Below are 27675 nucleotides of genomic sequence, written 5' to 3'. Positions count from 1 at the left end.
TATGTAAATTGCTTTGACCTCCCCTATGTAAAGGCAGTCCCCCAAATTCTAAATATGGCGCCTTAAGTTCTGAGCGCTAATTTGACCACATGGCCAAATTACATGAACAACTTAATTGATTGACATGCCAATCAGTGCTGATAATTGGTACTTAACAACCAATTAGCATCACTAATTGGCTTTAATTAGAATTTACTCGCACAACTTTCTAGGCATATTCTATAATACGGAGCGCATAAATTCTAGTACGCGCAGTTGAAAAGGGGATGTGGCCTTGGCCGTGGAATGAGCGGGTTGTAGATGTTTCAGAAAACTATGCGCACTATTACAGAATACACCTGATATGCACCTAACTTAGGCACAGGTATTTAGGCCTGGTTTTAGGTGGCCTAAATGGATGCACCTAAATTTTAGTCACAAGAACAGTGCATGAGCATATTCTGTAAACTATACATAAATTTAGGCGTCATTTATAGAATTTTGGTAATCACATGGTTTTTCAGCGCTGATTTTTAAGGCGCCATTTACAGAATTTGGTCCAGAATATCAAGTGAGTGAATAAACGTAAACATAGCTAAACTGGGTAAACTTAGGACTGCTGCTTAAGTGGTTCTACTTGCTTCTTTAGCTATGCAAGTACTAGCTCCGAGTATTATCAGTGCCTGCATAACTTCTGGGACCAACCCAGTACTGCCAGAACAGAGCTGCAGCAAACAGAGGAGATATTTAGCAGCACTGCCAAGTGCCACTGGGCATTCCCTCCCAGCACACTCAGTTTATTTGGGCAGGGGCAGGATAATTCCTTCAAATTCAAATTCTTCACATCAGCCCGTTTCTTCAAACATATCTTGTGTTCTTGTGGCTGAACAGTTCAATTGTCATTCCATTAATCCAAAGAACTTTGTTTCAAACAATTTTCCAGTTTACCATGTTTTTCTTTTGCATACTTTAGATGATGGCTTTTGTGAATTCTCTCATATAGATTGTTGTGTAAGCAATGCTGTATTGTGGATCTTTGTCAGCTAAACTTTTCAGCAAGTCATTTGCAGTGATCTGTGGATTCTGTTTTGCAAATCTGACCAGTTTTTGGGCAGTTCTAGCAGGAGTTTTCTTGGTCTTTGAGAACATGTTCCAAGTTAACAGTTCCACATAATTTCCATTACTTAATAATGTTTCTGACAGTTGAAATTGCTTCTTGGAAGCATTCAGAAAATTTGTTAAAGCTATCCCCTGCTTTGAAAGAGTTCATTATCTTAATTTTCAAATGCTCTGATAGCTGCTTAAAGGATGCCACGGTTTTACATAGAACAACAATCACAATATGAGACGCTAGAAGGGTCAGGGTATTTATATAACCCTGGAATTGTGTTTACATGACTAATTAAAGGATAATAAGCTAACTAACTTTTGGGGCCATATTAGGAATTAAAAAAAAATACTAATGAATCAACTGGAAAGGTGTCCAAACATTAGCACATGCCGTATTCACTTTTTATTATTTTTACTCTGTTAAAGTTATCATATAGTAATTTTGCAATAACAATTGTTGAAAGATAATGGGGTCAATATTCAGTTTGACTTATCTGAGTAGAAGATGCTGTTACCAAGATAAATTTAGTGGCATTTACCCAGATAGTGTCACCGAACATTCGGGCAGACAACTGTGACATTATCCAGTATGTAGTGGTGGTACCTGGATAACTAATCTGGCAGTTAGGACCACATAAAAGCAGTCATAACTATGCCCAGTTATCTGGGTACCACTCTGAGTGGCCCTTTTACTAAGCCGGTAAGCATCTATGCACGCCCAATGTGTGCCAAAATGGAGTTACCACAGAGCTACTGCGTGGCTCTAGCGGTAATTTCATTTTTGCTGCACGTCTGATACACGTAGCCAAAATATATATATATATTTGGACACGTGCCAAGTGGCATTTGGCACACGTAGGTCATTATTGCCCAGTGACTGTATGAGACTTTACCACTATGTCAATGGTTTGCGGTAAGGTCTCACCCAAAATGGGCAAGCGGCAATTTTGATTTTGCCGCACGTCCATTTTCGGCAAAAAGTTTAAAAAGGCGTTTTTTATAAGTGCTCTGAAAAATGATTCTGCATGCGCCCAAAAGCCACACCTACACTACCGCAGGCCATTTTTCAGCGCACCTTAGTAAAAGGACCCCTGAATACCAGTAATTCCCAGATAACTTCTGAATATTCAATGAGGTACCCCCATAGGTGTCATCACTGAATTTCTGGCTCCAAAAATCACCCAGATCATGTTTCACTTTGTACCATATAGAGATTGTGTCAAATTCTGTTCACTTAAGAATTCATTGAAATATACAATTTAATCAGAAAGGCTTGATGATTTGCATACAACTGTGTGTATGTATATGTATATATATATATATGTATGTGTGTGTGTGTGTGTGTGTATATGTATATATATATATATATATATATATATATATATATATATATATATATATATATATATATATATATATATATATATATATATATATATATATATATATATGACCTGTAGCTCTCCTGATAATGCCTGTGACCTTGAATTCAATCTCAGGGTAATACAGAAAAAATACGCAACAGGAAAACCAGATCAGAAGGATCTCAATGAGAATCTGGCAGCAACTCAAGGACTTGCACATATGATAATGGAATGCAACAAACTTTTTGAGGTGAGTGACCCAGATTACTGCATTCACAGGTCACACTATAGGCATGCAAGAGAGAGAGTCAACAAGGCCTCTTATATTTTAGTAGTGGTCAATCAAGAAAAGACCTAGAGGGATGAAGATAGAGAGGAACTAGGGATGTGCAGAGTCAAAAACCTTTTGGTTCATTTTCATATTTTTGTGGTTTTGTTAGATCACACATTCATTTTAATAATATTCTTTACCATGCATTAGAACTTTTTAACATGAGTAGGTTAATGTGCACTAAATCAATTTTGAGCACACTACATTTTTAAGGCATGCAAATGAACTGAGGTCTTTTTACTAAGCTAAAGTAAAAGGGGGCCTGCGCTAGCGTCAGAGCATGTTTTTGATGCACACTGGCGCCCCCTTTTACCGCAGCAGGTAAAAGGCTGTCTTTATTTTTTTTTAAAGAAATGGCCATGCAGTAAGTGAACCACTTATTGCGCTGCCATTTCAGAGGGAGCACTTGCTGCCACCCCTTGAGGTGGCAGTAAGGGCTCCTGCTCTAACATGGCGATAATCGGGCAGTGATTACCGCCAGTTAAGTTCCAGCACTACAAAAATCCAAAATATGTTTGTAGCACTGGAAATGGCACGCACTCGGGGTAGGAACTACACCGGGCTGCTGCGGTAGTCCAGCGGTAGTTCTGGATTAGCACGCAACAAGCCTGGTGCCGCACTGCAACCCTTTAGTAAAGGCCTCCAAATGCTGCTAACAATTGCAGATCCCTAGGAGGAATACAGAGAAAGAGCTAGAAAGAAGTAAAGTAACCAAGACAGTGGTGTTCCTAGCCTGTTCACCATCTGGGGTGGGTGGCCGCAGTGCCCCCCGAAGCACATCACTAGACTTTTCCTCCCAGCAAGGGGGTGTGCGGAACAGGAAGTGATGTTAGAGGGGGCAGGGGACCAACAGAGCCAACAGCCGCGCACCTGCTCCGCGCACCCCCTTGCTGCCTGCACCTGTGGTGGACCGCCAGCACCGCCCCACCCTTGGTACGCTACTGAACAGAGAACTCTCTGTAATTGATACAGAGTATGTCTGTCAGCACCAGTAAACTGTAATGACTTAAAAAGAAAAATGGTCCATCCTTGAGAATAATATTAGAAAACAGTATTGAGTTGGGCCTGAGCACTCCTTGAAAGGAGATGGACTCAGCTCCATATAAGTGGGTATCGTTCAGCGCTGATTTATTTTAGGCACCATATATAGAATCTAGGCCTTAACTCCTAGGCATGCCCCTGACCCACCCATGCCCCTCCCACATCCACAGCACCTAAAACTTGTATGCACACAAATTCTAAAAGAGCAACTAAGGGTAGTTGCGCGTGCAAATACTAACTGGTGCCAATTAGTGTTAATTAACACCAAGTTAAGCCAATAATTGGCTGTGTGTTAACTCCAATTAACAGCCAATTCTTTTAATTAAGTTGTATGCGCAACTGCCCTTATTCTGTAACTTAAGTGCACAAATTTGCACTCTAGGCAAATTGAGTGCAGAGTTTTGTAAACTCCTGAGGCAGGCTGTTTGGGCCGAAATGTGGTGCTGTATCAAGTCTTTTTCACAACCGCTGAGGTTTTGATGTTACAGCAACAAATGGACTTTTCCTTGTGTTATATGAATTAAAGCATTGTTCTATTTTTAAGTCCTATTGTGTTTTGGAGCTTTCTTCCTTTTCCCACTTCCTGTTTTTTTCTTTAAAAACAATTCCTGCAGAAACAGGCAGCCAGTGTAATTCTCCTTCCATTAACCACTATGGAGGGAGGATTCTGTATATGACATCTAAAAAATCCATGCGGAAAACATTTTACATAAGATCGTAAGAGTAGCTATACTGGGTCAGACCAATGGTCCATCTAGCCCAGTATCCTGTTTTCAACAGTGGTCAAGCCAGGTCACAAGTACCTGGCAGAAACCCAAATCACGGCAACACTTCATGCCACCAATCCCAGGCCAAGCAGCTGCCTCCCTATATCCGTCTCAATAGCAGACTATAGACTTTTCCTCCAGGAACTTGTCCCAACTTTTCTAAAATCCAGATACGCTAACTGCTGTTACTACATCAGCCGGCAGAGAGTTCCAGAGCTTAACTATTCGTTAATTGAAAAACTGTTTCTTCCTATTTGTTTTTAAAGTATTTCTATGTAACTTCCTTGAGTATCTTCTAGTCTTTGTACTTTTAGAACGAGTAAAAAAATCAATTTACTTCAACTCGTTCTACGCCACTCAGGATTTTGTAGACTTCAAACATATCTCCCCTCATCCGTCTCTTTTCCAAGCTGAAGAGCCCAACCTCTTTAGCCTTTCCTGATATGAGAGGAGTTCAATCTCCTTAATCATTTTGGATGCTCTTCTTTGAACCTTTTCTAATTCTGCTATATCTTTTTTGAGATACGGCAAGCAGAACTGAATGCAGTACTCAAGGTGAGGTCACACCATGGAGCTATACAGAGGGATTATAGTATTTTCGGTCTTATTCACCATCCTTTTCCTAATAATTCCTAGCGTCCTGTTTGCTTTTTTGGCTGCTGCCACACATTGAGCAGAAGATTTCAACGTATTACCTACAACAACACCTAGATCTTTTTCTTGGTTGCTGATCCCCAAGGTGAACCCTAGCATCAGGTAACTGTGATTTGGATTATTCTTTCCAATGTGCATCACCTTGCATTTGTCCACATTAAATTTCATCTGCCATTTGGATTCCCAGTCTTCCAATATCTTCCTGCAGTATTTCACAGTCCACATGTGTTTTAACAACCTTGAATAGTTTTGTGTCATCTGCAAATGTAATCACCTCGCTCATCGTTCCGAATTCCATATCATTTATAAATATGTTAAATAGCACCAGTCCCAGTACTGATCCCTGCGGCACTCCACTGTTCACCCTCCTCCATTGAGAAAAATGGCCATTTAACCCTACCCTCTGTATTCTGTCTAATAACCAATTCCTAATCCACACCAGAACATCACCTCCTTTCCCATGACTCTTTAATTTTCTCAGGAGTCTCTCATGAGGATCTTTATCAAAAGCGTTCTGAAAATCTAGATACACTACATCAGCTGGCTCACCTTTAACCACATGTTTATTCACGCCTTCAAAGAAATGAAGCAAATTGGTGAGGCAAGACTTCCCTTGGCTGAATTCATGCTGACTCTGTCCCATTAAACTATGTGTGTCTATGTGTTCCGTAATTTTATTCTTTATAATAGTTTCCACTATTTTGCCCGGCACTGACATAGGGCTTACCATCTGTAATTTCCCAGATCACCCCTGGAAGCCTTTTTAAAAATCAGCGTCACATTGGCCACCCTCCAATCTTCAGGTACTATGGATGATTTTAATGACAGGTTACATATTACTAACAGCAGATCAGCAATTTCATGCTTGAGTTCTTTGATTACCTTTGGATGTATGCCACCCGGTCCAGATGATTTACTACACTTTAATTTGTCGGTTTGGCTCAGTATATCTTCCAGGTTCACCAAGATTTCTTTCAGTTCCTCCGCATCATCATCCTTGAAAGCCATTTCTGGTACAGGCAGATCTCTTACATCTTCTCCCGTAAAGACCGAATCAAACAATTCATTCAGTTTCTCTGCTATGGCCTTGTTCTCCCTGTGTGCCCCTTTTACTCCTTCATGATTTAAAGGTCCCATGGATTCCCTCTCATGCTTTCTGCTTCTGATGTACCCTTCTGATCTCAGATAGTGTGAAAATTCTGGGAGTCACAATTGACCAAAACCTAACACTCGAAGACCATGCGAAAAATACTGCAAAGAAAATGTTCTACTCAATGTGGAAACTTAAAAGGATCAAACCTTTCTTCCTAAGGGAAATATTCCGTAGCCTAGTACAATCGATGGTGCTAAGCCATCTAGATTATTGCAATGCCATCTATGCCGGATGCAAAGAACAAGTCATTAAAAAGCTTCAGACAGCTCAAAACACAGCAGCCAGACTCATATTTGGGAAAACGAAATACGAAAGCGCCAAACCCCTAAGAGAAAAACTACTTGCTCCCATTAAAAGAACGAATTGCGTTCAAAGCTTGCACCCTGGTCCACAAAATCATTCACGGGGAAGCTCCGACCTATATGTCAGACCTCATAGACTTGCCTATTAGAAACGCAAAAAGATCATCACGAACATTCCTCAATCTCCACTACCCCAGTTGTAAAGGACTAAAATATAAATCCACATACGCATCCAGCTTCTCCTACGTATGCACGCAACTATGGAACGCATTACCGAAGGTCATAAAATCAACACAAGACCTAACAATCTTCTGCAGACTACTGAAAACAGACCTGTTCAAGAAGGCTTACCACAACGTTCCATCCTATATACAAAATAATTAGACTTTATACAAACTAGACAAAACCGAATTCTTGCCGTTAACTGTTTAACCTCATTGCAATCAAAGAAATCTACACAATACGCACTACCAATCTATTTCCTAAGTTGTAAATGACATCTCTATAGTCAATGACCTAAGTTACAACTCACTTTATTAGAAACCTCTATAGAAACCTCTATGCAATGCCATAATGCATTCCTCTGTACCATGTATTTATGCACCTCAATGCAAAACCATTTGTATGCAATACCACAATGTACTCTTCTTTACCATGTATGTATGCACCTAAATATAATACCATTTGAAATCCTGTACCCGGAAATGGCAATCGCCATCACGGCATAATGTAAGCCACATTGAGCCTGCAAATAGGTGGGAAAATGTGAGATACAAATGCTATAAATAAATAAATAAAAAGTTGTTACTGTGAGTTTTAGCCTGTGCAACAAGTTTCTCTTCATCTTCTCTTTTAGCCTTCTTTATTAATGCTTTGCATCTGACTTATGTTCTTATGTTGCTTCTTATTTTCTTCATTTGGGTCCTTTTTCCATTCTTTGAAGAACATTCTTTTGGCTGTAATAGCCTCTTTCACTTCCCCTTTTAACCATGCTGGCTGCCATTTTCTCTTTTTTCCACCTTTGCAATTACGTTGAATGCATCTGGTCTGGGCTTCCAAGATGGTAATTTTGAATAATGTCCGCACCTGACCTTCACTTCTGAGCCTTTTAACTTCTTTTTAACCATTTTCCTCATTTTATTTTAGTCACCCTCTCGAAAATTAAATTCCTATGTGATCTTATCCCAGATACTAGCTCAAATTTGATCATGTTATGATCACTGTTTCCCAGAGATCCCAAAACCACCACCTCTGTAAGCAGTACCTAGATTTAGGAGCGATATATAGAATATGCTTAGTTGATATCCCAGTACCTAAAACTACATGCGTCCATTTACACCAACAAAAACATAGATCTCAAGGCGTGCTAAATAGAATCCGGGGTATACGTGCTGCTGTATTTTGAACCAGCTGAAGCCTCTTCTGACTGGTTATAGTAAGTCCCTAATATAGGGCCCTTTTTACTAAACCGCATAGGCGCCTACGTGCACCGAACGTGCGCCAGATTGGAGTTACCGTCCGGTTACCGTGTGGCCCTTGCAGTAATTTCAATTTTGGCGCGCGTTCGCAAAATATTTTTTTTATTTTTGGGCGCACATAATGGACACGTGCCAAGTGGCATTTGATGCACATAGTTCATTAGCGCCCAGATTCTTTACCGCTAGGTCTACGGCTGGCGGTAAGGTCTCAAACCCAAAATGGACATGTGGCAATTTTGATTTTGCCGCATGTCCATTTTCGGCCAAAAAAAAAAAAGTGGCCTTTTTTACAGGTGTGCTGAAAAATGATTCTGCGCGCGCCCAAAACCCGCGCCTACACTACTGCAGGCCATTTTTCAGTGCGCCTTTGTAAAAGGACCCCGTAGAGAATAATCGACTCTACTTGTAACAAAAGCATGTACTAACTTAATCAAATTAGACCGAGTCAGAAGAGGCTTAAACTGCCGGATTTGTCTCAGTTGGAAATAGCATGATTTGACAACATGATTAACTTTTTTTTAAATCAAATTTCAAAGCACTAGCACAATAAAATCCAAGAGGTTAATATTTTGTCTGTAAGAGGAATTTGATGCCATCTATTGAGGAATGAACAAGCAATTAGCTTTTCAGAAAAGGGTGGAAGCTTTCTCATTTACTTGATCAGTAATATGGTTAAAACTGCCTATTAGGTTTTTATTTTATGTATGTATATGTGTCGTTTTTATGTCTAACTATTGTGTTCTTATTGTACTCTGCTTTATATAATACTAGTAAAAAAGGCCCGTTTCTGACACAAATGAAACGGGCGCTAGCAAGGTTTTCCTCGGAGTGTGTATGTTTGGGAGAGTGTATGTGAGAGTGACTGTTTGAGAGTCAGAGTGAAAGTGTGAGTGTGTGTGTGTGAGAGAGAGAGTGAGTCTGGGTGTGAGTGTGTTTGTGAGAGAGTGTGTGTGTGAGAATGTGAGTGTGTGCAAGTGTGTATGTTAGACACAGTGTGAGAGAGAGTGTGTGTGTGTGGGCGAGAGAGAGAGTGTGTGTGAGACACAGATTCTCTGTGAGAGTGAGTGTATGAGACCAAGCGAGTGTGTGAGTGACTGTGTGGCACATAGAGTGTGAATGTGATACAGTGTGAGACAGAGTGTGTGAGAGTGAGAGTCAGAAAGACATTGTATATGAGAGAGTGTGAGCCCTGCCCTCCCAATCCATGCCCATCTGTCACCTGTCCCCTCCATTCATCCCTATCCAGCAATTCCCCTCTCTCCCTGAGCCCTGCCCTGCAATCCATTTCCATCCATCCCCTCCATTCATCCCTATCCAGCAATTCCCCTCTCTCCCTGAGCCCTGCCCTGCAATCCATATCCATCCATGCCCATCTGTCCCCTCCATTCATCCCTATCCAGCAATTCCCCTCTCTCCCTGAGCCCTGCCCTCCCAATCCATGCCCATCCATGCTCCTCTGTCCCCTGCCCCCTCCATTCATCCATTTCCAGCAATTCCCCTCTCTCCCTGAGCCCTGCCCTCCCAATCCATGCCCATCCATGCTCCACTGTCACCTGCTCCCTCCATTCATCCCTATCCAGCAATTCCCCTCTCTCCCTGAGCCCTGCCCTGCAATCCATATCCATCCATGGCCATCTGTCCCCTCCATTCATCCCTATCCAGCAATTCCCCTCTCTCCCTGAGCCCTGCCCTCCCAATCCATGCCCATCCATGCTCCTCTGTCCCCTGCCCCCTCCATTCATCCCTTTCCAGCAATTCCCCTCTCTCCCTGAGCCCTGCCCTCCCAATCCATGCCCATCCATTCTCCTCTGTCCCCTGCCGCCTCCATTCATTCTTTTCCAGCAAGTCCCCTCTCTCCCTTCCATGACCCCCCCTCGCATCCATGCTCCTCTCTCTCCCATATCCCAGCCTGGCCCGCCCTCTTCTCCCCCCCCTTCGCATCCATGCTCCCCCCCTTCGCATCCATGCTGTCGTTTCTCCCCTGCCCTCCCGCTCCCATTGTTGAACTTTACTGCCCATTCTCTTCTCTCTCCCCTATTTCTATTTTTTTTTTCTTCTTCTTTTTAAATTTACCTCCGTGGCGGTTCCGGCAGCGCAGCGTCAGGGAAGGAGGCGGCGCTCCCGACGTCTCCAGCCTTTCCTTCGCTGTGTTCCGCCTTCTTCTGACATCAAGGATGACGTCAGAAGAAGGCGGAACACAGCGAAGGGAAGGCTGGAGACGTCGGGAGCGCCGCCTCCTTCCCTGACGCTGCGCTGCCGGATTTGTTTGTTTTTGTTTCCGCCCTCGACGTCATGACGTTTGACGCGAGGGCGGGGCAGAGACGGCTGGGTGGCTTCACACCACGAACGCCACGAACCCTACAGCCAGGGAGTGACGTCAGATGGCTTCAGAACGTTGTCCTCATTAGAACGTTCACGGTGCGTTTTATTATATAATATATTTTGCAGTTGGCAGAATACCAGTTGTTTAAATAGAGCTATTAAAGATACTCTAACTTACCATCAGAGGATCAAAATGGAGATTTTAAAAAAAGGGGAGGGGGTTAAAAATGCAGGAATCAAAAAGGAAAAATCTAAATAGTGACAGAAGATGCTTACAGATAAGGACTGTTAGAGCCATCTAGAGGCAGAGGATCAGTCCTGTCTATGATTCCTTTGAAAGCAGTTTGGCCTTGTAGAATAAAAGTTTATGAGCTGGGGCAATGATTCCCAAACCTGGTCCAGGAGGCACCCCAGCCAGTCAGGTTTTCAGGATATCCACAGTGAATATTCATGAGAGAGATTTGCATGCACTGTGTCCACTGCATTCAAATCTCTCCTCATGAATATTCATTGTGGATATCCTGAAAACCCAACTGGCTGGGTGCCTCCAGAACCAGGTTTGGGAGCCACTGAGCTGGGGTGTTCTTTTAATCAAGAGTCAGACCAGTTTACTAGTTGATTCTGCAGTGTTGCATGTTCTATAGAGTTTTACATTCATGAATATGAATTTGGTGCATTTGGGCACCTACAAATGTACCCACATGTTTACTAAGCCACGCGCTAATGCTGACACTTTAAATGGGCTGTGTCAGAATTGCTGCCCAGCTTGGTAAACAGGGGGGATAAAGCGCACACAAATCACTTATTCACACATATACCTATGAATTAAGGCACACACAATCAATTTACATGCTTACAAAAGTTCTAGCATGCATGCATACAATTCATATGCAAAGAACAAATAAGTGACGTAAACATGGAAAAACTTGTTTAAAATGAGCATGATCCAAACTTTTGCTTGGGTATGCATACCCTAAATTGTTTTACAAAACCTTTTTATCAGAAAGCTTAACCATTCATTTCTTTTTGAAAATGGATACCATGGGCCACATAGGGCCATGCATTAGCCACATCTTAGAGAGGTTTAATTGTGTTTATTATATAGCCTATGGGTTGATGTAAATCGCTGGTAACATGATGCTTGACAGAGAAATCTTTTTTTTTTACATGAAAAATATAACACAAAACAATAAATAATGTTGGATTTCTAGTGGATGGAAGTTCAGTTTTTTTTTTGTTTTTTTTTCTGTTGTGATCTTGGCAACTCAATAATTCTGATTCCTGTGAACTAGGTCCCCCATGAGATTATAGCACAGTCACGTAATTCTTATGTGGAAGCTGAGATTCACCCTTTGACCCTGGAGGAACTTGGGAAACAGCTGGATGAAGACAATGGGACTTACCAGATGTATTTGGAGTATCTTATCCAAGGTCTGCAAAAAGAGGCAAAAGAGAAGTTCAAGGGATGGGTCTCCTGCTCCAGCATAGATAATACTGAACTCACCTACAAAAAGGTAACTTCCAAAGATAGCAAGTGAAATGTGTGCATATATCAAGTATAACTTATATAATAACAAATTGAGGAGCCCTTTTACTAAGGCACGTAGGCACCCAGGCACTCAGATTGGAACTACCCCCCTCCCCTGGCTACTGTGTGCCCCAGGCGATAATTCCATTTTTGACACGCATCCAAAACACGCAGTAGAAAGTAGAAAATATTTTCTATTTTCTACTATGTGGTGCTGACCCGTCGGTAATTGGCAGTTTATGCGTGCTGACACTTACCACCCGATTAGCGCGTGAGACCTTACCGCTAAGTCGATGGGTGGCGGTAAGGTCTCATACAGAAAATGGATGCGCGCTGGTTTTAATTTTGCTGCACGTCCATTTTCAGCCAGAAAAAAAGGCCTATTTCCAGGTGCACTGAAAAATGGACCTGCGCACGTCCAAAACACACGCCTACACCAGCGCAGGCCACTTTTCGGCATGCCTTAGTAAAAGGGCCCCAATAAAGTAAAGATCATTAAGATAAAGTTGGAGCAATGCATATATACAGAGGGTCATTTTATAAAGCTTTTTCTGCACGTAAAGGTTTTTTACACTAAGAAAAAGGCTTTTATATGATTGTGCTGCCACTTATCTGGCTATCCAGCGATATTCAGCAAGGGATAGCCGGTTATCCCTTGCTGAATAGACACCCAGCTATATTGCATGATATAGCCGGCTTATCCCCCGACTATTTAATTCATATCCAGCTATTGTAAGAGGCCACATTGGGCTGCTTAGATAGCTGGTGTATTTTTAGTTGGTTTAAAGATAACTGACTATCTTTGAATATCGACTTAACCGGCCTGTCATTGAATATCCAGGCTGACCGCCGACCACGGGAGTTAGCCGGGCTCCCTCCCACAGTCTGAATATCAGCCCCTAGGTGTCTGGAAAGAATGCACCTTCTTTTGCACAGTTTCCCTTGAGTTCTATATTCCGTGCCCACTTTTCCACTCCCAATTGTGTGCACACATCAGAGATGAACGTGCAAATAAATTGACTAATGATCTCAGAAACATCAATAATTGGGAGCTAATAACTGATTGTTGAGGGTGATTGGCAGTCGTAAAAATTTGCATGTGCATCTCACTGCATGCTATTCTATAAAGCACAGCACCTAACTTCAATCGCGTGTATCTGAAGAGAGGGTGTGGCCAGGGGCATTCCAAAACGTTGAGCACAGATTTACAGAATTTGCCCAAAGCACACCTAAGTTGCACATCATTATTTAAACCTTCTTTTAACAGGTGTAAGTACAGCGCCCAAATGTTAGGTGTGGGATCCATGGCAAATTCTGTTCTATAAAGGGCACTTAGCACTCAAGTTTTTTGGCCCTATTTATTAAATTCTCTTCTCTGTGCTACTAATCATTTCTGTAGCATTACTAGATGTATGCAGTGCTGTACACATTATATGCAGGTAGTTTCTGTGTCCCTAGAGGGCTCACCATCTGTGTTTTGCACCTGGGGCAATGAAGGGCTAAGTGAAGTTTCCAAGGCACTGCAGTGGGAACTGAACCCAGGTTGCCAGGATCAAAACCCGCTGCACTAACCATTAGGCTACTCCTCCACTCCATGCATAGATGTTCCCAAGCGGGAGAGAGGAGATTTGATAGAGACATTTAAATACCTCCTATGACCTAAATAGTGAGTCATTTTCAAATGAAAGGACGCTCTGGAATGAGGGGAGATAGGATGAAGGTGAAAATGACAGATTCAGGAAATACTCCTCCACAGAAAGGATGGTGACTGCGTGGAGGTGGAGGACAGAAAAAACTGTACAGGATCTATAAGGGAAAGGAAGGGATAGTAGATGGCTTGGAAGGGCAGACTGGATAGACCATGTGGTCTTTATTAGCCGTCATTTTTTTTTCTGTTTCTAAACAGAGACAGAGCTGCAATGTACATATCTATTATTGTACACCACCTTGAGTGAATTCCTTCAAAAAGGTGGTAAATAAATCCTAATAATTTATTTAGATTTTGCTCACACCCTTTTCAGTAGTAGCTCAAGGTGAGTTACATTCAGGTACATTGGATATTTCTCTGTCCCAGGAGGACTCGCAATCTAAGTTTGTACCTGAGGGTTAAGTGACTTGCCCAAGATAACAAGGCGGAAAATCAACAAAGCAGATCGTGATGAAAAAATGTAATTAATGTACTGTATATAATTTTTAATATATCTATTAATAAATTACATTTTTTCATCACGATCTGCTTTGTTGATTTTCCATCTTGAAGTTTGTAGACCGTCTGCCCCTTTGCTTTCTTGGAAGGCTCTCCTCCTAGCCCTTTAATATGAGACCTTTAATGCTTTCTCCCAAAATTCAAGTGGATATACCAACTGATGAAGTCCAGCCTTCATTACATCACCCTTTTATACATTATTCACTTTGGCGGAAGGAATCTAGAAATGTCCTTATTGTAAAAATGGGCAAAGATTCTGAAGTTCCATTACCCTTACTATTCCATTTTGCTTTGTAAATACATTGTAGATAAATAGGTAAAATTAAAGTATTGGTTGATTTGATATTTCCTTTGTTGATTCTAGGTTGGAGATGGAAATCCTCTGAGGCTATGGAAAGTATCTGTTGAAATTGAGGCTCCCCCATCAGTTGTACTGAATCGTATATTGAGAGAGCGCCACCTATGGGATGATGATTTCTTGCAGTGGAAGGTCATCGAAACACTTGACAGACAGACAGAAATCTATCAATATGTTTTGAACAGCATGGCACCCCATCCCACCAGAGACTTCGTAGTCCTAAGGTATGATCAAGGCATAAGCATTTATCACAAAATACGTACAAATATATAGTATATAATAATGATTCACATTTGTGTAGCAACTTCCTTCCAAACAGAATAAAAATAAGTCTACAGGCAAGTTGCTTCAGAAACATGCAAGCAAATTCTTTTCATGTGGATTTTAAAATAGTCTTGCTAGCGCTTGCAAGTGAACGACAGTTTCATCAAGAGAGAAGATGGGAAGAGAAATAGTATTTTAATGATTACCTAGCTACAGATATGTACTTTGAGGTACAGAAAAATAACTTGTCCTATACAGAAGGCCTGGTTCCAATTCAAACTCAGACTAATCTGAACTGACTAGAGTTGTTTCTGCAGCTGGAGGAGGAAGATTTAGCATCCATGTAAAAGTTTGTACAACAAAATATAGGCAAAATTTGAAAAGGTTTAGGACAGGTTTGAGGAGTGTCTGGCCCACAGACAAATCTGACCCATTGCTCTTTTCCATCCATCCTGTGATATCCCATCCACCTTCTGTTCTTCATTCCTTCCCCTGCTCCTGGAATCACTTACTTGTTCTGCTCCTGTTTCTCACTGATTCGGCCAAGCAAGCTTGATCGTCTGGGGATGACATCAGTTTCATGGTCCAGAGCACAGAAAGAAAGCATCTGTCAGCCACAGGAACATTTTTTGGCTGACCTGCCCTAGAGTATAGTCCTGTCAGGAGAGAGGGAAGGGCTTGGGCTGTGTTCCTACACCTAGCCCCAGTCAGAGAGAAAGGAAAGCTAGTAGCTCACTCTTCCAGGCTCAATATCCCTCCCAGGAAGAGTTGATGATGGCAGCAGAGTTCTTACATCAGTCATGATACTTGATCCTCCATCCTCTAACCCCCCCCCCCCCCCCCCCCAGTCTAGTACATAAGAACATAAGTTGTCATATTGGGTCAAACCAAAAGTCCATCTAGTTCAGTATCCTGGTTCCAACTGCGACCAATCTACATAACAAGTACATGGCACAATCCGAACAAGTAACAAGATTCCATGCTAGCTACCTTTCCCCAGTAATAAGCACTGGCTTTTCTCAGGACTACCTTATTGGTATATGGACTTCACTTCCAGAAATTTATCCAAACCTTTTTTAAACTCAACTACGCAAACTGCTAATTTAGGTGGTAATTTTGTTAGTACTTGGACATGTAGCATAGCATCTTACATGCTCAAGCAGGCACTTATAAAATTGGCCAGTGGTATACGTGCATAAAAATATGTGCTCGGAAAACAAAGCACCTATTTTTGTGAGCTATACAGTCTGAGAAAAGAAAAAAGTAAACTTCTAGAGGTTTTTTTTTGCTGTTTTCTTAGCAACCGCTTGGAATTTCAACGTGAAATTTCACAACTTTATTTGTTGTTACTGCCTATGTTTATGTGTCGCGTGGAATGACATTATCTTTGAACACAGTGAAGCTACAAGCTTTTTAGCGTGACCACCCAGCGATTTTCATTTGTTCAAAAATATAGCAGACTAAAGACATCTAGAAATCTCTGAGCTGCAGTATATATTAGAAGTATCCGGATATCTTTTTGAATATCTGCTTAAAAATGTCTAGATATTTTTATGCAGATTTGGCCTCAGTGAATATTGGCTGCATGACTTCTGCTTTAATCCAGTTCTCTTCTACTATAATAGTGATTTGAAAGGCCTTCAAGAGGCTTTTTTTAGATATTCCTGAAATAAGGGACTGATTTCTCCAGATTCTCTGATAATAAGTATTTTCATTTATATTTCCACATTCTATGTATGACCAGGGTCATAGCTACGGGGGTGGGGGGGGGGCACGGGGGCCTGGGCCCCTGCAAATTTTATCCGGGCCCCTGGTCCCTAACCCCCGCCAGCCGAAGCCTTCTTCAGCGCAGTCTCCGAAGAAGCTGCGTTTGCAGCCTGCCCCCTGCTCTTCTTGCTCCTCTTGTGCATGCTGACGCCAAGCATCAGCATGCACAAGAGGAGCAAGAAGAGCAGGGGGCAGACAGCGAACGCGGCTGCGCTGGAGACCGCTCAGTGTCAGCGTGCACAGGAGGAGCAAGAAGACAGAAGAGCAGGGGGCAAGCAGCAAACTCGGCTGCGCCAGAGACCGCTCAGTGTCAGCGTGCACAGGAGGAGCAAGAAGAAAGAAGAGCAGGGGGTAGGCAGTGAACGCGGCTGCACCGGAGACCGCTCAGCGTCAGCGTGCACAGGAGGAGCAAGAAGAAAGAAGAGCAGGGGGCAGGCAGCGAACGCGGCTGCGCCGGAGACCACGCTGAAAAAGCTTCGGCTGGCGGGGGTTGGGGACCCCCACCAGCAAAGGTAGTTTGTGAGGAGCCAGTGGGGAGGCGAGGCGAAGCGGTGGGGGGGGCAAGGAGGTGAGGCATGGCAGTGCGGGGGCAGTGGAGCGGCATTCAAAATGTGCCCCCAACCTCGGGCTCTGGCTCACTCCTACCATGAGGTCTGGCTATGTCCCTGTGTATGACATGTTTTCAGTGTCATTTCAGAGCTCACAAATTTATTGTTTTTGACAAGAGGTTTATTCTTGGCAGTAGTCATTGTATCATCATACCCCCAGAAGGGTCGGTAACAGACTGTTAACAACGTTGCCTCACCAGTATTGTACAAGTTCTAAGTTTTAGCCTAAGGGCCAAGAAGGAAACATCCAGAGATCAGCCCTCTCCCTTTCTAGTTGGTACCACTTCAAGTGACAAACTGTCCTGATCCCTTCCTGCCAAGGGGTAAAAATCCCTCAGGTACAAGGTCCATCCAGCGCCTACACCCTCCAAGGCTGCCAAATCAGGAAGAGAAGAGATTTTTATACTAACATCCCTCCTTGTAATGGTGCTGCTTAGTGGCACTTTGAACCACATTTGAAGTTACTTCAACCTGGGGGGAGCAGAATTAGGCAGGTTTTTTTCACATGGGAAGAAGGGGGGAAAGGATTCAGGATATTTTGTTGTTTCAGGAGAGTGACTGAAAGGAGGAGTTAGGATAGTTATTTGCTTGGGGTGGGGAATGTGTGGCCTTGGCCTCTGGGACAGAATCTGTGGATATTATCTCTCTCTGCAGTTAACAGCATTCACATCTTCACATGCTGACAGTTAACTACTTGCCTATAGAAGACAGTAAATTTCCTGCACATTACCACATGCTGTGGTAATTTCTGATTGGCTGTTTTGCATAGACGTACACCACAGATATTAAAGCTGTATTATTTTTGGCACTGTTTTCATTATTAGGGCTTATAACATACTGTGGTACATTTTAGTATATACTGTGATATTTAACCTATGTGTTACAGTTATTGTAAGTTACTATATAGGCCAAACAAGAAAGAGAGGCAGACCTTACTGCACACGTCATACAACGAAAATAAGTTCTTCTTTACTTTCTTTAGGGTTTCCTGATTTTATGTACATCTGTCTCCTCAGAGGTTTCTTTTCCAAGTAGACAAATATTATTTTTTGATTTTTTCCTCAAATGGAAGTTGCTCTATTTTCAGATCCCTGGTCATACTGGCTCATTTTTATTCCTCGTTATTAAGCCCTTTGTCAGAAGGAATAACCACAGCACTTTTTCGTAGCACTATAATAATTGTGAACAATTATTAAGGCCAATTTCCTGTAGATTTCATTTGATTTATGACTGTAATCACACCGTACTGATTCTCACAGCTGGTGATAGATGGAGTTTGATCCAATTCCATCAGCTGTTGGGGACAGAAAATCACAGTAAAAGTTCAAACCAGCAAATAGCACTGAATGAAAATGCAAAAGCTTCAGAAAACTGGGGAGAGGCATTTACTGGCTGTGTAGTTTTCAGTGACCCTGACTAAAGCTGTATTTGCACATTCATTTGCATGGACAAACACTGTTTTCTTTAAGAGTGTTCTACCACCCGCCCAGATAAATTTGAGGACGTTATAATGCCATTGTATCGGTCCATGGTGCAACCGCACCTCGAATATTGTGTTCAATTCTGGTCACCGCATCTCAAAAAAGATATGGTGGAATTAGAAAAGGTACAGAGAAGGGTGATGAAAATGATAAAGGGGATGGGACGACTTCCCTATGAGGAAAGGCTGATGCGTCTAGGGCTCTTCAGCCTGGAGAAGAGACGGCTGAGGGGAGATATGATAGAGGTCTATAAAATAATGAGTGGAGTGGAACGGGTAGACGTGAATCATTTGTTTACTCTTTCCAAAAATACTAGGACTAGGGGACATGCAATGAAGCTACAAAGTAGTAAATTTAATACGAATTGGAGAAAACTTTTCTTCACTCAGCATGTAATTAAACTCTGGAATTTGTTGCCAGAGAATGTGGTAAAGGCATTTAGCTTAGCGGGTTTTAAAAAGGGTCTGGACAGCTTCCTAAAGGAAAAGTCCATAGACTATTATTAAATGGACTTGGGAAAATCCACTGCTTATTTCTGGGATAAGCATCATAAAATATATTGAGCTTTTCTAGAATCTTGCCAGGTATTTGTGACCTGGATTGGCCACTGTTGGAAACAGGATACTGGGCTTGATGGACCTTTGATCTGTCCCAGTGTGGCAATACTTATGTACTTATGATGAGGTGGAGTGGGCTTTGACGGCAACTCCTGTGGTTGGAATGTAAGGATAGTGCCGAGCAGACTTCTACGGTGTATGTCCCAGAAATACAGATCAGGATCAAGTATTTTATATCACATTCATTGTAGGTTTAATCATGAATTGATAATAAGCGTGACAGTTGGGCAGACTGGGTGGACCGTTCAGGTCTTTATTTTATAAGGTAGTACAATGGAATTGGGATAGAGAGTTCAGTGAATAAAAAGTTTAATTTTGGAAGGATCATCATTTTATAAGCTGAAATCCTTCCTAACCAACTTGTGAGAGATGCCCAAACACTCGTCTCTTCCTGAATCCTATGTATCTCGTATATTTAATGAGGGAGTAAATAGTTTTCTTATTGTTACAGATGCTTGTTTTATGTGTTAAGTTTCTTTAGCATTTGAATTACCGTTCTGTATTCAGTAGTCCAACTTGTGAGATACTTTCTGTTAAGCTAATGGTTGTTTGTTACTGGGTATTTTTCTATGTTTTAGTAAAAATTGTCAGTTTAAAAAAATAATAATGTTTTCTATGTTCCAACAGGACGTGGAGGATGGACTTGCCCAAAGGTGTGTGCACTCTGGTGGCTCTCTCGATAGAGCATGAAGACACCCCTGTGCTAGGAGGAGTACGAGCAGCAGTACTGGATTCACAGTACTTAATAGAGCCATGTGGCTCTGGGAAATCCAGACTGACCCACATATGCCGGATTGATCTGAAGTACGTGCCCAACATATATACCCCCTAGTTCCATGCTAATGGAGAAGTGACCTAATGGTTAGTGTAGTGGGTTACGGACCTGAGGAACTGGGTTCAATTCCCACTGCTGCCTGACAGTAGTGGGTTGAGATCCTGGGGAACCAGACCTTAGTGCAGAAATGCAAGGGAAGTGCAAAGCGGGAGGTGCCTAGGCAGTGTACAAGCAGGATGATCCTCTACACACCTCCAAGGACACTAAGGGCCTCCCAAGGAGTATCCCTAACCACACCCTCTCCAGAAGACATTACACAATGTGATACCCGCCAATGAGCCTTCTCCGTAGTAGCCCCCACACTCTAGAATGCATTCCCTGAAAGACTCCGCTTAACACAAGATTATCTCTACTTTAGGAAGCAGGTGAAAGCTTGGCTCTTCAACCAAGCCTTTAATGGAAGAAGTAACTAACTTGCTAGTCTCACTCACACACACAAGGAGTGACACGGGCTGCACATACTGGCGCAGAACATGTTTATCCACTCCTACTCTGGCTGAGATAATATTTAACCATCTCTGTGACCTCATGTTCACCTTTCTTTAAATTATTCAGCTTATTTATAACTCCTCTTACTCTCTTACCTATCTATATGTTCCATCTTTGCTTATGCTCTACACTGTCAAAATGTTCTATGACATATTGTGTTGACATTGTAAGTAGTATACTATGCCATACTTTGTATTGTTGTTTGAATGTTTTTACTTCTGTAATTGTCTATTGCTCATGTTTGATTTATTCTTACTGTACACCGCCGTGAATGAATTCCTTCAAAAAGGCGGTAAATAAATCCTAATTAAATAAAACCGAGTACGCACATAAGTGTTTAAAATAATGGCATTTATGCACATAACCGCCAAATTTTTGCCTAATCTCTATTCTATAAATACCCACTTATATGGAGGGGCATAATCGAACGGGGCCGGCCATCTATAAGGGCGGCCATCTCTAATGACGGTCCCGTTAAGCGGCGTACCCGACTGTATTATCGAAACAAGATGGCCGGCCATCTTTGGTTTCGATAATACGGTCGGGGCTGGCCAAATCTCAACATTTGGGCCGCCCTTAGAGATCGCTGGTGTTAGAGATGGCCGCCATTGGTTTTCGCCGATAATGGAAACTAATGGCGGCCATCTCAAACTCGGCCAAATCCAAGCCATTTGGTCATGGAAGGAGCCAGCATTTGTAGTGCACTGGTCCCCCTGACATGCCAGGACACCAACCGGGCACCCTAGGGGGCACTGCAGTGGACTTCACAAAATGATCCCAGGTGCATAGTTCCCTTACCTTAGGTGCTGAGCCCCCCAACCCCTCCCCCAAAACCCACTCCCCACAACTGTACAACCCTACCATAGCCCTTAGGGATGAAGGGGGGCACCTAGATGTGGGTACAGTGGGTTTCGGGTGGGTTTTGGAGGGCTCACATTTACCACCACAAGTGTAACAGGTAAGGGGGGGATGAAACCTGTGTCCGCCTGCCTGAAGTGCACTGCACCCAGTAAAATTGCTCCAGGGACCTGCTTACTGCTGTCATGGAGCTGGGTATGATATTTGAGGCTGGAAAAAATATTTTAAAAAAATGTTTTGAGGGTGGGAGGGGGTTGGTGACCACTGGGGGAGTAAGGGGAGGTGATCCCTGATTCCCTCGAGTGGTCATCTGGTCATTTAGGGCACATTTTTGTGGCTTGGTCGTAAGAAAAAAAGGACCAGGTAAAGTCGTCCAAGTGTTCATCAGGGACGCCCTTCTTTTTTCCATTATCGGTCGAGGACGCCCATGTGTTAGGCACGCTCCAGTCCCGCCTTTGCTATGCCTCTGACATGCCCCCATGAACTTTGGTCATCCCCGCAACGGAAAGCAGTTGAGGACGCCCAAAATTGGCTTTCGATTATTCCGATTTGGGCGACGCTGTGAGAAGGACGCCCATCTTGTGATTTGTGTCGAAAGATGGACGCTCTTCTCTTTCAAAAATAAGCCTGACTGTGTCTTTATTGTGTGCACCACTGTCATTTTTTCTGTTTAGACAATACTGTTAAGAAATCATGGTGCTGGCTGTCTTGGGACTATTTAAGAGCCTGATTTCCGCTAACAAAGAGTAGAGCATGGAAGTGGTGATAAAAGGATAAGTGCAAAGTCATCCTTGGGTTGTGGGGGAGGGGAGTAGACTCTATGTCACTGCATTAATCCCACCCCATCTCTTTGATTTCCTCCTGGTGCTGCCAACACCACTTCCTGAGGGTGTTGGTGGACTGGGAGCTGCCATGGCCAGCACAGAGGTGAGATTTTTTTTGTAGTAGGCAGATTGATGGAATTCCAACTTCTATCCCTTATTCTTCAGTGTCAGAATCTAAGGCCCTTTCCCCTGCTGTTCTGTCTGAGCGAGGTTTTGCTTCTGCTGATTTCCCCCTAAGTTTATATCCCCCTAGAGTCATCTCAGGGAAACAGCATGATAGAAGAAAATTAGAGATATTAAACATGTATAACAGAATACAGTTTTGGAATGTGTGCATGTTTGAGCAAAAGCTTATGCTAGGTTTCCTCAGGAGCTTTTCAGCAGGAGCCTGATTTTAAGCTGTTTTGTGTAACTGCAAAAGACCTTTGGTAAATATTCTCTGCAGATGAGCAGGATGCATGCATCCACAACAGTGATGTCACCCTGGACAGAACCCAGAGATATCTGCTCTCCAGTGCCTAGAAAAACCCAGAAGATCTTCAGTCTGTTTCATTTGCAGGGCCCAAGCAGATGCTCTCTTACTCTTAACAAATACTTAAATGTGGCTGAACAAGGTTTGACCTGAGGCCCTAAGGTGTCCAGGCCAAACACCTGAGGGTTCAGTCAAAATTAGAAAGAAATGTTCAGCAACAACATCCTCCTCAGGCTTTCCTAAAGTAGCTATAGGATCTGCCAATTAAAAAGTGCCAAAACCATGTCCCCAGCAGTAGACAGGACTAAACCACCACTGATGCAGACCCTACAGGCACCTCTAAGCACCTGTGGTCATCAAGGATTCCAGCTCCTGACTGATCATAGCACCCAAGTGCAGGCCTACTCAGCCCTCACCTTCTTCCTCTGGACTGTACCAGTTTCAAACAGCCATTACCCTTCTTGATATGTAACTTTTGTAATTTTGTAAGCCGCATTACACCCACTTTTGTAGGAAAATACAGGATATAAATGTACTATAAATAAATAAACATCACTAGGAGAGTAGAGGTTCCCCCTACCTCAGCTGACTGGTCGATGGCATCACTCCCTCTCTCTGCTGTTGAAATAGCTTTGACAGCCCCATGTGTTCTTCTCTCAGTACAACCCACTGGTACAGCTTGTAAACTCAGCATACTCTGAAGCTTTAGGTCACCTGCTTTTACAGCTATGGGAACAAATTCACTGGAACCCTCTCAGGCACAATAAACCACTGAATTCAGCCACAGTGTTTCCAGAGACCAACCTGAATCTCTCCACCTCCGAGAGCAGTCCTGCCTCCAAAAGATCACACCTCCCTCCAGTTCAAAAAGATGCTGACCATGAGCACAGCTGTTTGTCCAGGTTAGCTCAGACTAGTTAACCAGCTCTCTACTCACTTCTTTGGCCCACAATATCAGTCTCCTGCTCCACCTTCTTCATCAATTCTTGCAGAGTCAACAAGGATTTCAAATAACTCAGGTCCTATCCCTTAATACAAAAGAACTTGACCTATATGCATCTCCCAGGGAAAGCTGAGAATACCTTGCTCCACATCCCTCCCTTGGATGGTGGAAGTGGTGCCTACCAGGGGCAGAACTGCAGTTCACGTTCTCACAGCTTCATGGGCAGCACAGAATAAATATACTCATCTGTCCTACCTTCCGAGCCCCCACACTTCCCATACAGTCCACTGATCCAGTCACAGAGAATACATCCTATTCTAAGTTTCTGCAGAGGTTGTCTTTTTCTCATTGACTTAACTGTATCATAAAATTCATTGATGCTTCCAGAGAAGTGATGGTAGAGTTCTTTTCTCCATGTCCCTGACATCTAGGAGGCTAGACCTCAAATACAGCCCACAAGAAAACCCAGCTTTCCAGTTGATCATGGTAGAGGGAGCCCTTAAGAAAGTGAAAGGCTTACAAATCACACACCAGCACCTCTTCAGACAAAGACTATAAAAAATGTGATGCTATGAGTAGGAAGGCTTTTCAAGGAGCCATGCTAACTTCCTTGAGTGCTGCTTATCAATTGCAAATTATTCAGTAATCATTCCTTACTGGAACAAGTTCATTCTGTCCTTTCCACCTGAGTATCAGGCTCATCTTGAGGAGTGTGGAACGCACCTTGTTTGTTCAAGACCCATTCTCCAGAACTGCAGTGGTCACTATAGATGCACACAGAATGTCATGGTTCAGAGCACAAGAGGTCCAAAACAGGATAGAGAAGCTGGTCTGAGCCCCTGCTTTCAAACCAGCGTATGTGGAAGTCATTGAAATAGGGAAATATAAAAATGCCCTGCTTGTGCTTATGGATCACTTCTGCTGTGAGGCATTTTGTAAAGACTCTTGGAGCTGATGAGATCCTGAAAGGGGGTACTGCTAGCATGATCCTGTATGGTGAAATGTAGAAATTTTCAATACATTGGATGATGGGAATATGCAAGTATTGGATGATGGGAATATGCAAGTAGACATCTTTGAGGTCTACGGAAGCTAGTCAATCATTGCCTTGCAGTAGGGTAGAAACCATGGAGAGGGAGTTCATTTTGAATTTCTCCTTCTTGACATATTGTTTGAGGGTCCCCCTCTCCATACCCCATGTAGGGCAATTCTACAGCAGGGCGCCTGTGCCTATAGGGTATGTGGTAACGGCCTGTTTTATAAAGGAAAGTAGGCTTGGAGGTGTATTTTCAAAGCACTTAGATTTACATAGTTATATGGAGGCGTATTTTCAAAGCAATTAGACTTACAAATTTACATGGTAATATGTGGGCATCTCTAATGTTTAGTGTATCCTTATTTTTAGCGTACACTAAAAATGCTAGTGTGCCTTTGTAAAAGGATCCCTAAGTGCTTTGAAAATGAGCACCCATAGTATGCCTCAAAAAAATCAAACTAATTAGTACTATATCATATAGTTCTATTAAATATTCCCTTGTTCATGAATTGAAAGAAACTCTTTTTCACTAGCTTTCTTTTCTTTTCTCTTAGAGGTCACTGCCTGGAGTGGTACAACAAGGCCTTTGGATATCTTTGTGCAGCAGAGGTTGCCAGGATCAGAAATTCATTCCAGCATTTCACTTCTGAGGGACCAGAAACCAAAATCTGAGAACCTGTTTTCCCCAAAAGTACATAAAATAAATGAATGAATGAATGAATGAAAACAGATGCCAAGGTCACATCAGGTGGAAAGGAAGGATGCCATATTGGATACTTGTCACTAAGAGAGAGCTTTGCACTTTTACACTCTCATTCTTTTAATATTAATTTCAGTCACTGAACTAAACCGTTTTAACCCTTTCAGAGCTTTATCATTATTTTTCAATGGGCAGAATAGCATCTGTTTATTACTTAATTTTAATATTAAAGGCTTCTAAGAAGCATATTAATTGTAAATAAAATATATGTAATATATGTATTTCTGTATATCTATATATATACTGTACATATAACTAATTATTTTGTATATATTTTAGTTCATATAGGGAAAAATCAGCTGACATTAACTTGGATCTTACTTTTTTTTGTTTTGTTTTGTTTTTTTGTTTTTTTGTCACTTGGTTCTTACAGCTATATAGTGTGTTTTTATAATACTACCACAACGTCATATGAAATGCAATCTGTGTACTTTGCACAAAACTAATTCTACAAGAAAAAAGCCATACTGAAAGCCCATGTGGGCAGATTGTGCTGCCAGATGCCAAAAGCAGGAGCTGAACGGTGATGAGTAAAGATGAATACACAAACCAATTTTGAATGGATTCTAGGATAACACTGATGACTGTCTCTGTTCTTTGACAATATTCCCAATTGGTTATTCATTTTTCTTTAAGTCAAGAGATCTGTTTTGGGAACGAAATGAGAAATCATGTTTCCATCCAAATCCAGTTGATATATCTTGTCTGTTATTAGTAACTTTACATTTTCAGAAAATATAGGACTCTTTTCAAAATTCATAATCATTTTGCAATAATAGCTGGAAGTTTCTTGTAAAGCTTTTTTTTTTTCAAAATCTCTATGTTGTAAATGTATAACAGATGATTTCCTGAGGTTTCTTGGAAATAGTTAACAATCATTATGTGTCTATATTGGACATATGCCCCCAGATTCTGTATATGGCGCCCAGATTTGGGCATGATCTCGAGATGTGCATGCAACTTAATTGGCCAATGAGCTATTAACAAGCAATAATTAGCCACTAACAACCAATTGATTTTAATTGGCATCAATTATGATTTGTGTGTACATCTGGCTACACGCTATTCTATACCGCAAGGTGCCCAAATCCCATCGCATGCAACTAAAAATGGGGTGTGGCTATGGAAGGGGCATGTCAGGTGCATTCCAAAAAGTTGTGCGTGTTGTTACAGAATACTAGGTCTCCGCAGTTTTAAATCTGGCACCCAAATTTAGGGCACGGGAGTCGGCACTAAGCATGCCCTTTATAGAATTGTGCATAATGCTGATCTTTTCTGGCACCCATTTTGAGCGCCATTTTTAGAATCTGACCTTTGAGGGGTAATTTTCAAAGAGGTCTCCGCAGATAAAGCTGTGGTTCTCCATTATTGCTCATCCATTAAGCAGGTAAAATAATGTGTCTATGACCTGTATGTGCACAGTTATCCAAAGAGAACATAGTGGTGTTCCAGGAAGCAGCATCTGGTTGTGGTGAAACTTTACAGTCATACGTTTCTATTCTGAAGGGTATACACATAATTTTATACATGTGCGTTCTCTCTGAAATTTGAGGCAAGATAGGTATAAGGCTGCCACTAATTTCTGCAGACTGTTTAAAATGGCCCCTATGGTAACAGAGGCAAAAGAGGATTGAGTTAGCACAAGTCTGAAACGTGAAACTTATAGTAACTCAACCTCTTTTTATGTGTAATGTGTACCAGAAAGACTTTGATCTAGTTCGGTCTATTGAATCGTTGCATTTTCTGGGCATTAGTATTTTGTACAAGGAGTACAGAGGAGTGTGACTTTTTTACTGTTGGGAAACAGGGTATTTTGTTTTCACTGATACAAAATATTCTGTCCAAGCAGAAATTCAATTATTGTTTTTGTTCTGATCCTACTCATCTACTATTGGGGTGATGCAGAAATTAGATTTAGTTTAGGGGTCCTTTTACTAAGCCGCCCAAGTGTCTACGTGTGCCCAACATGCGCCAAAATGGAGTTACCGTCTGACTACCGCATGGCTCTTGTGGTAATTTCATTTTTGGTGCATGTCCGATATGCGCATCTGAAAAATATTTTTTATTTTCTGGTGCGTGTAATGGACGCACGCCAAGTGGCATTTGGCGCATGAAGGTCATTACCGCC

The 27675-nt window shown here is 42.2% G+C and overlaps 1 protein-coding gene across 1 annotated transcript in view; it reads left to right on the top strand.

Annotated features, from left to right (window-relative positions):
• STARD13 (StAR related lipid transfer domain containing 13) overlaps positions 1-26489 on the top strand; it is a gene marked incomplete in the record, with an annotated part of 274328 nt that extends 247839 nt beyond the window's left edge. The window contains 5 exon segments of the mRNA XM_030200373.1: positions 2589-2703; positions 11794-12015; positions 14600-14817; positions 19958-20134; positions 25342-26489. Coding sequence (XP_030056233.1) covers positions 2589-2703; positions 11794-12015; positions 14600-14817; positions 19958-20134; positions 25342-25459 — 850 coding nt within the window.
• Between the last annotated feature and the right edge of the window lie 1186 nt (positions 26490-27675).

Source organism: Microcaecilia unicolor, chromosome 4 (assembly GCF_901765095.1).
Source record: "Microcaecilia unicolor chromosome 4, aMicUni1.1, whole genome shotgun sequence".
Taxonomy (NCBI): Eukaryota; Metazoa; Chordata; class Amphibia; order Gymnophiona; family Siphonopidae; genus Microcaecilia; species Microcaecilia unicolor.
This window is presented reverse-complemented; position numbering and strand designations above follow the sequence as displayed.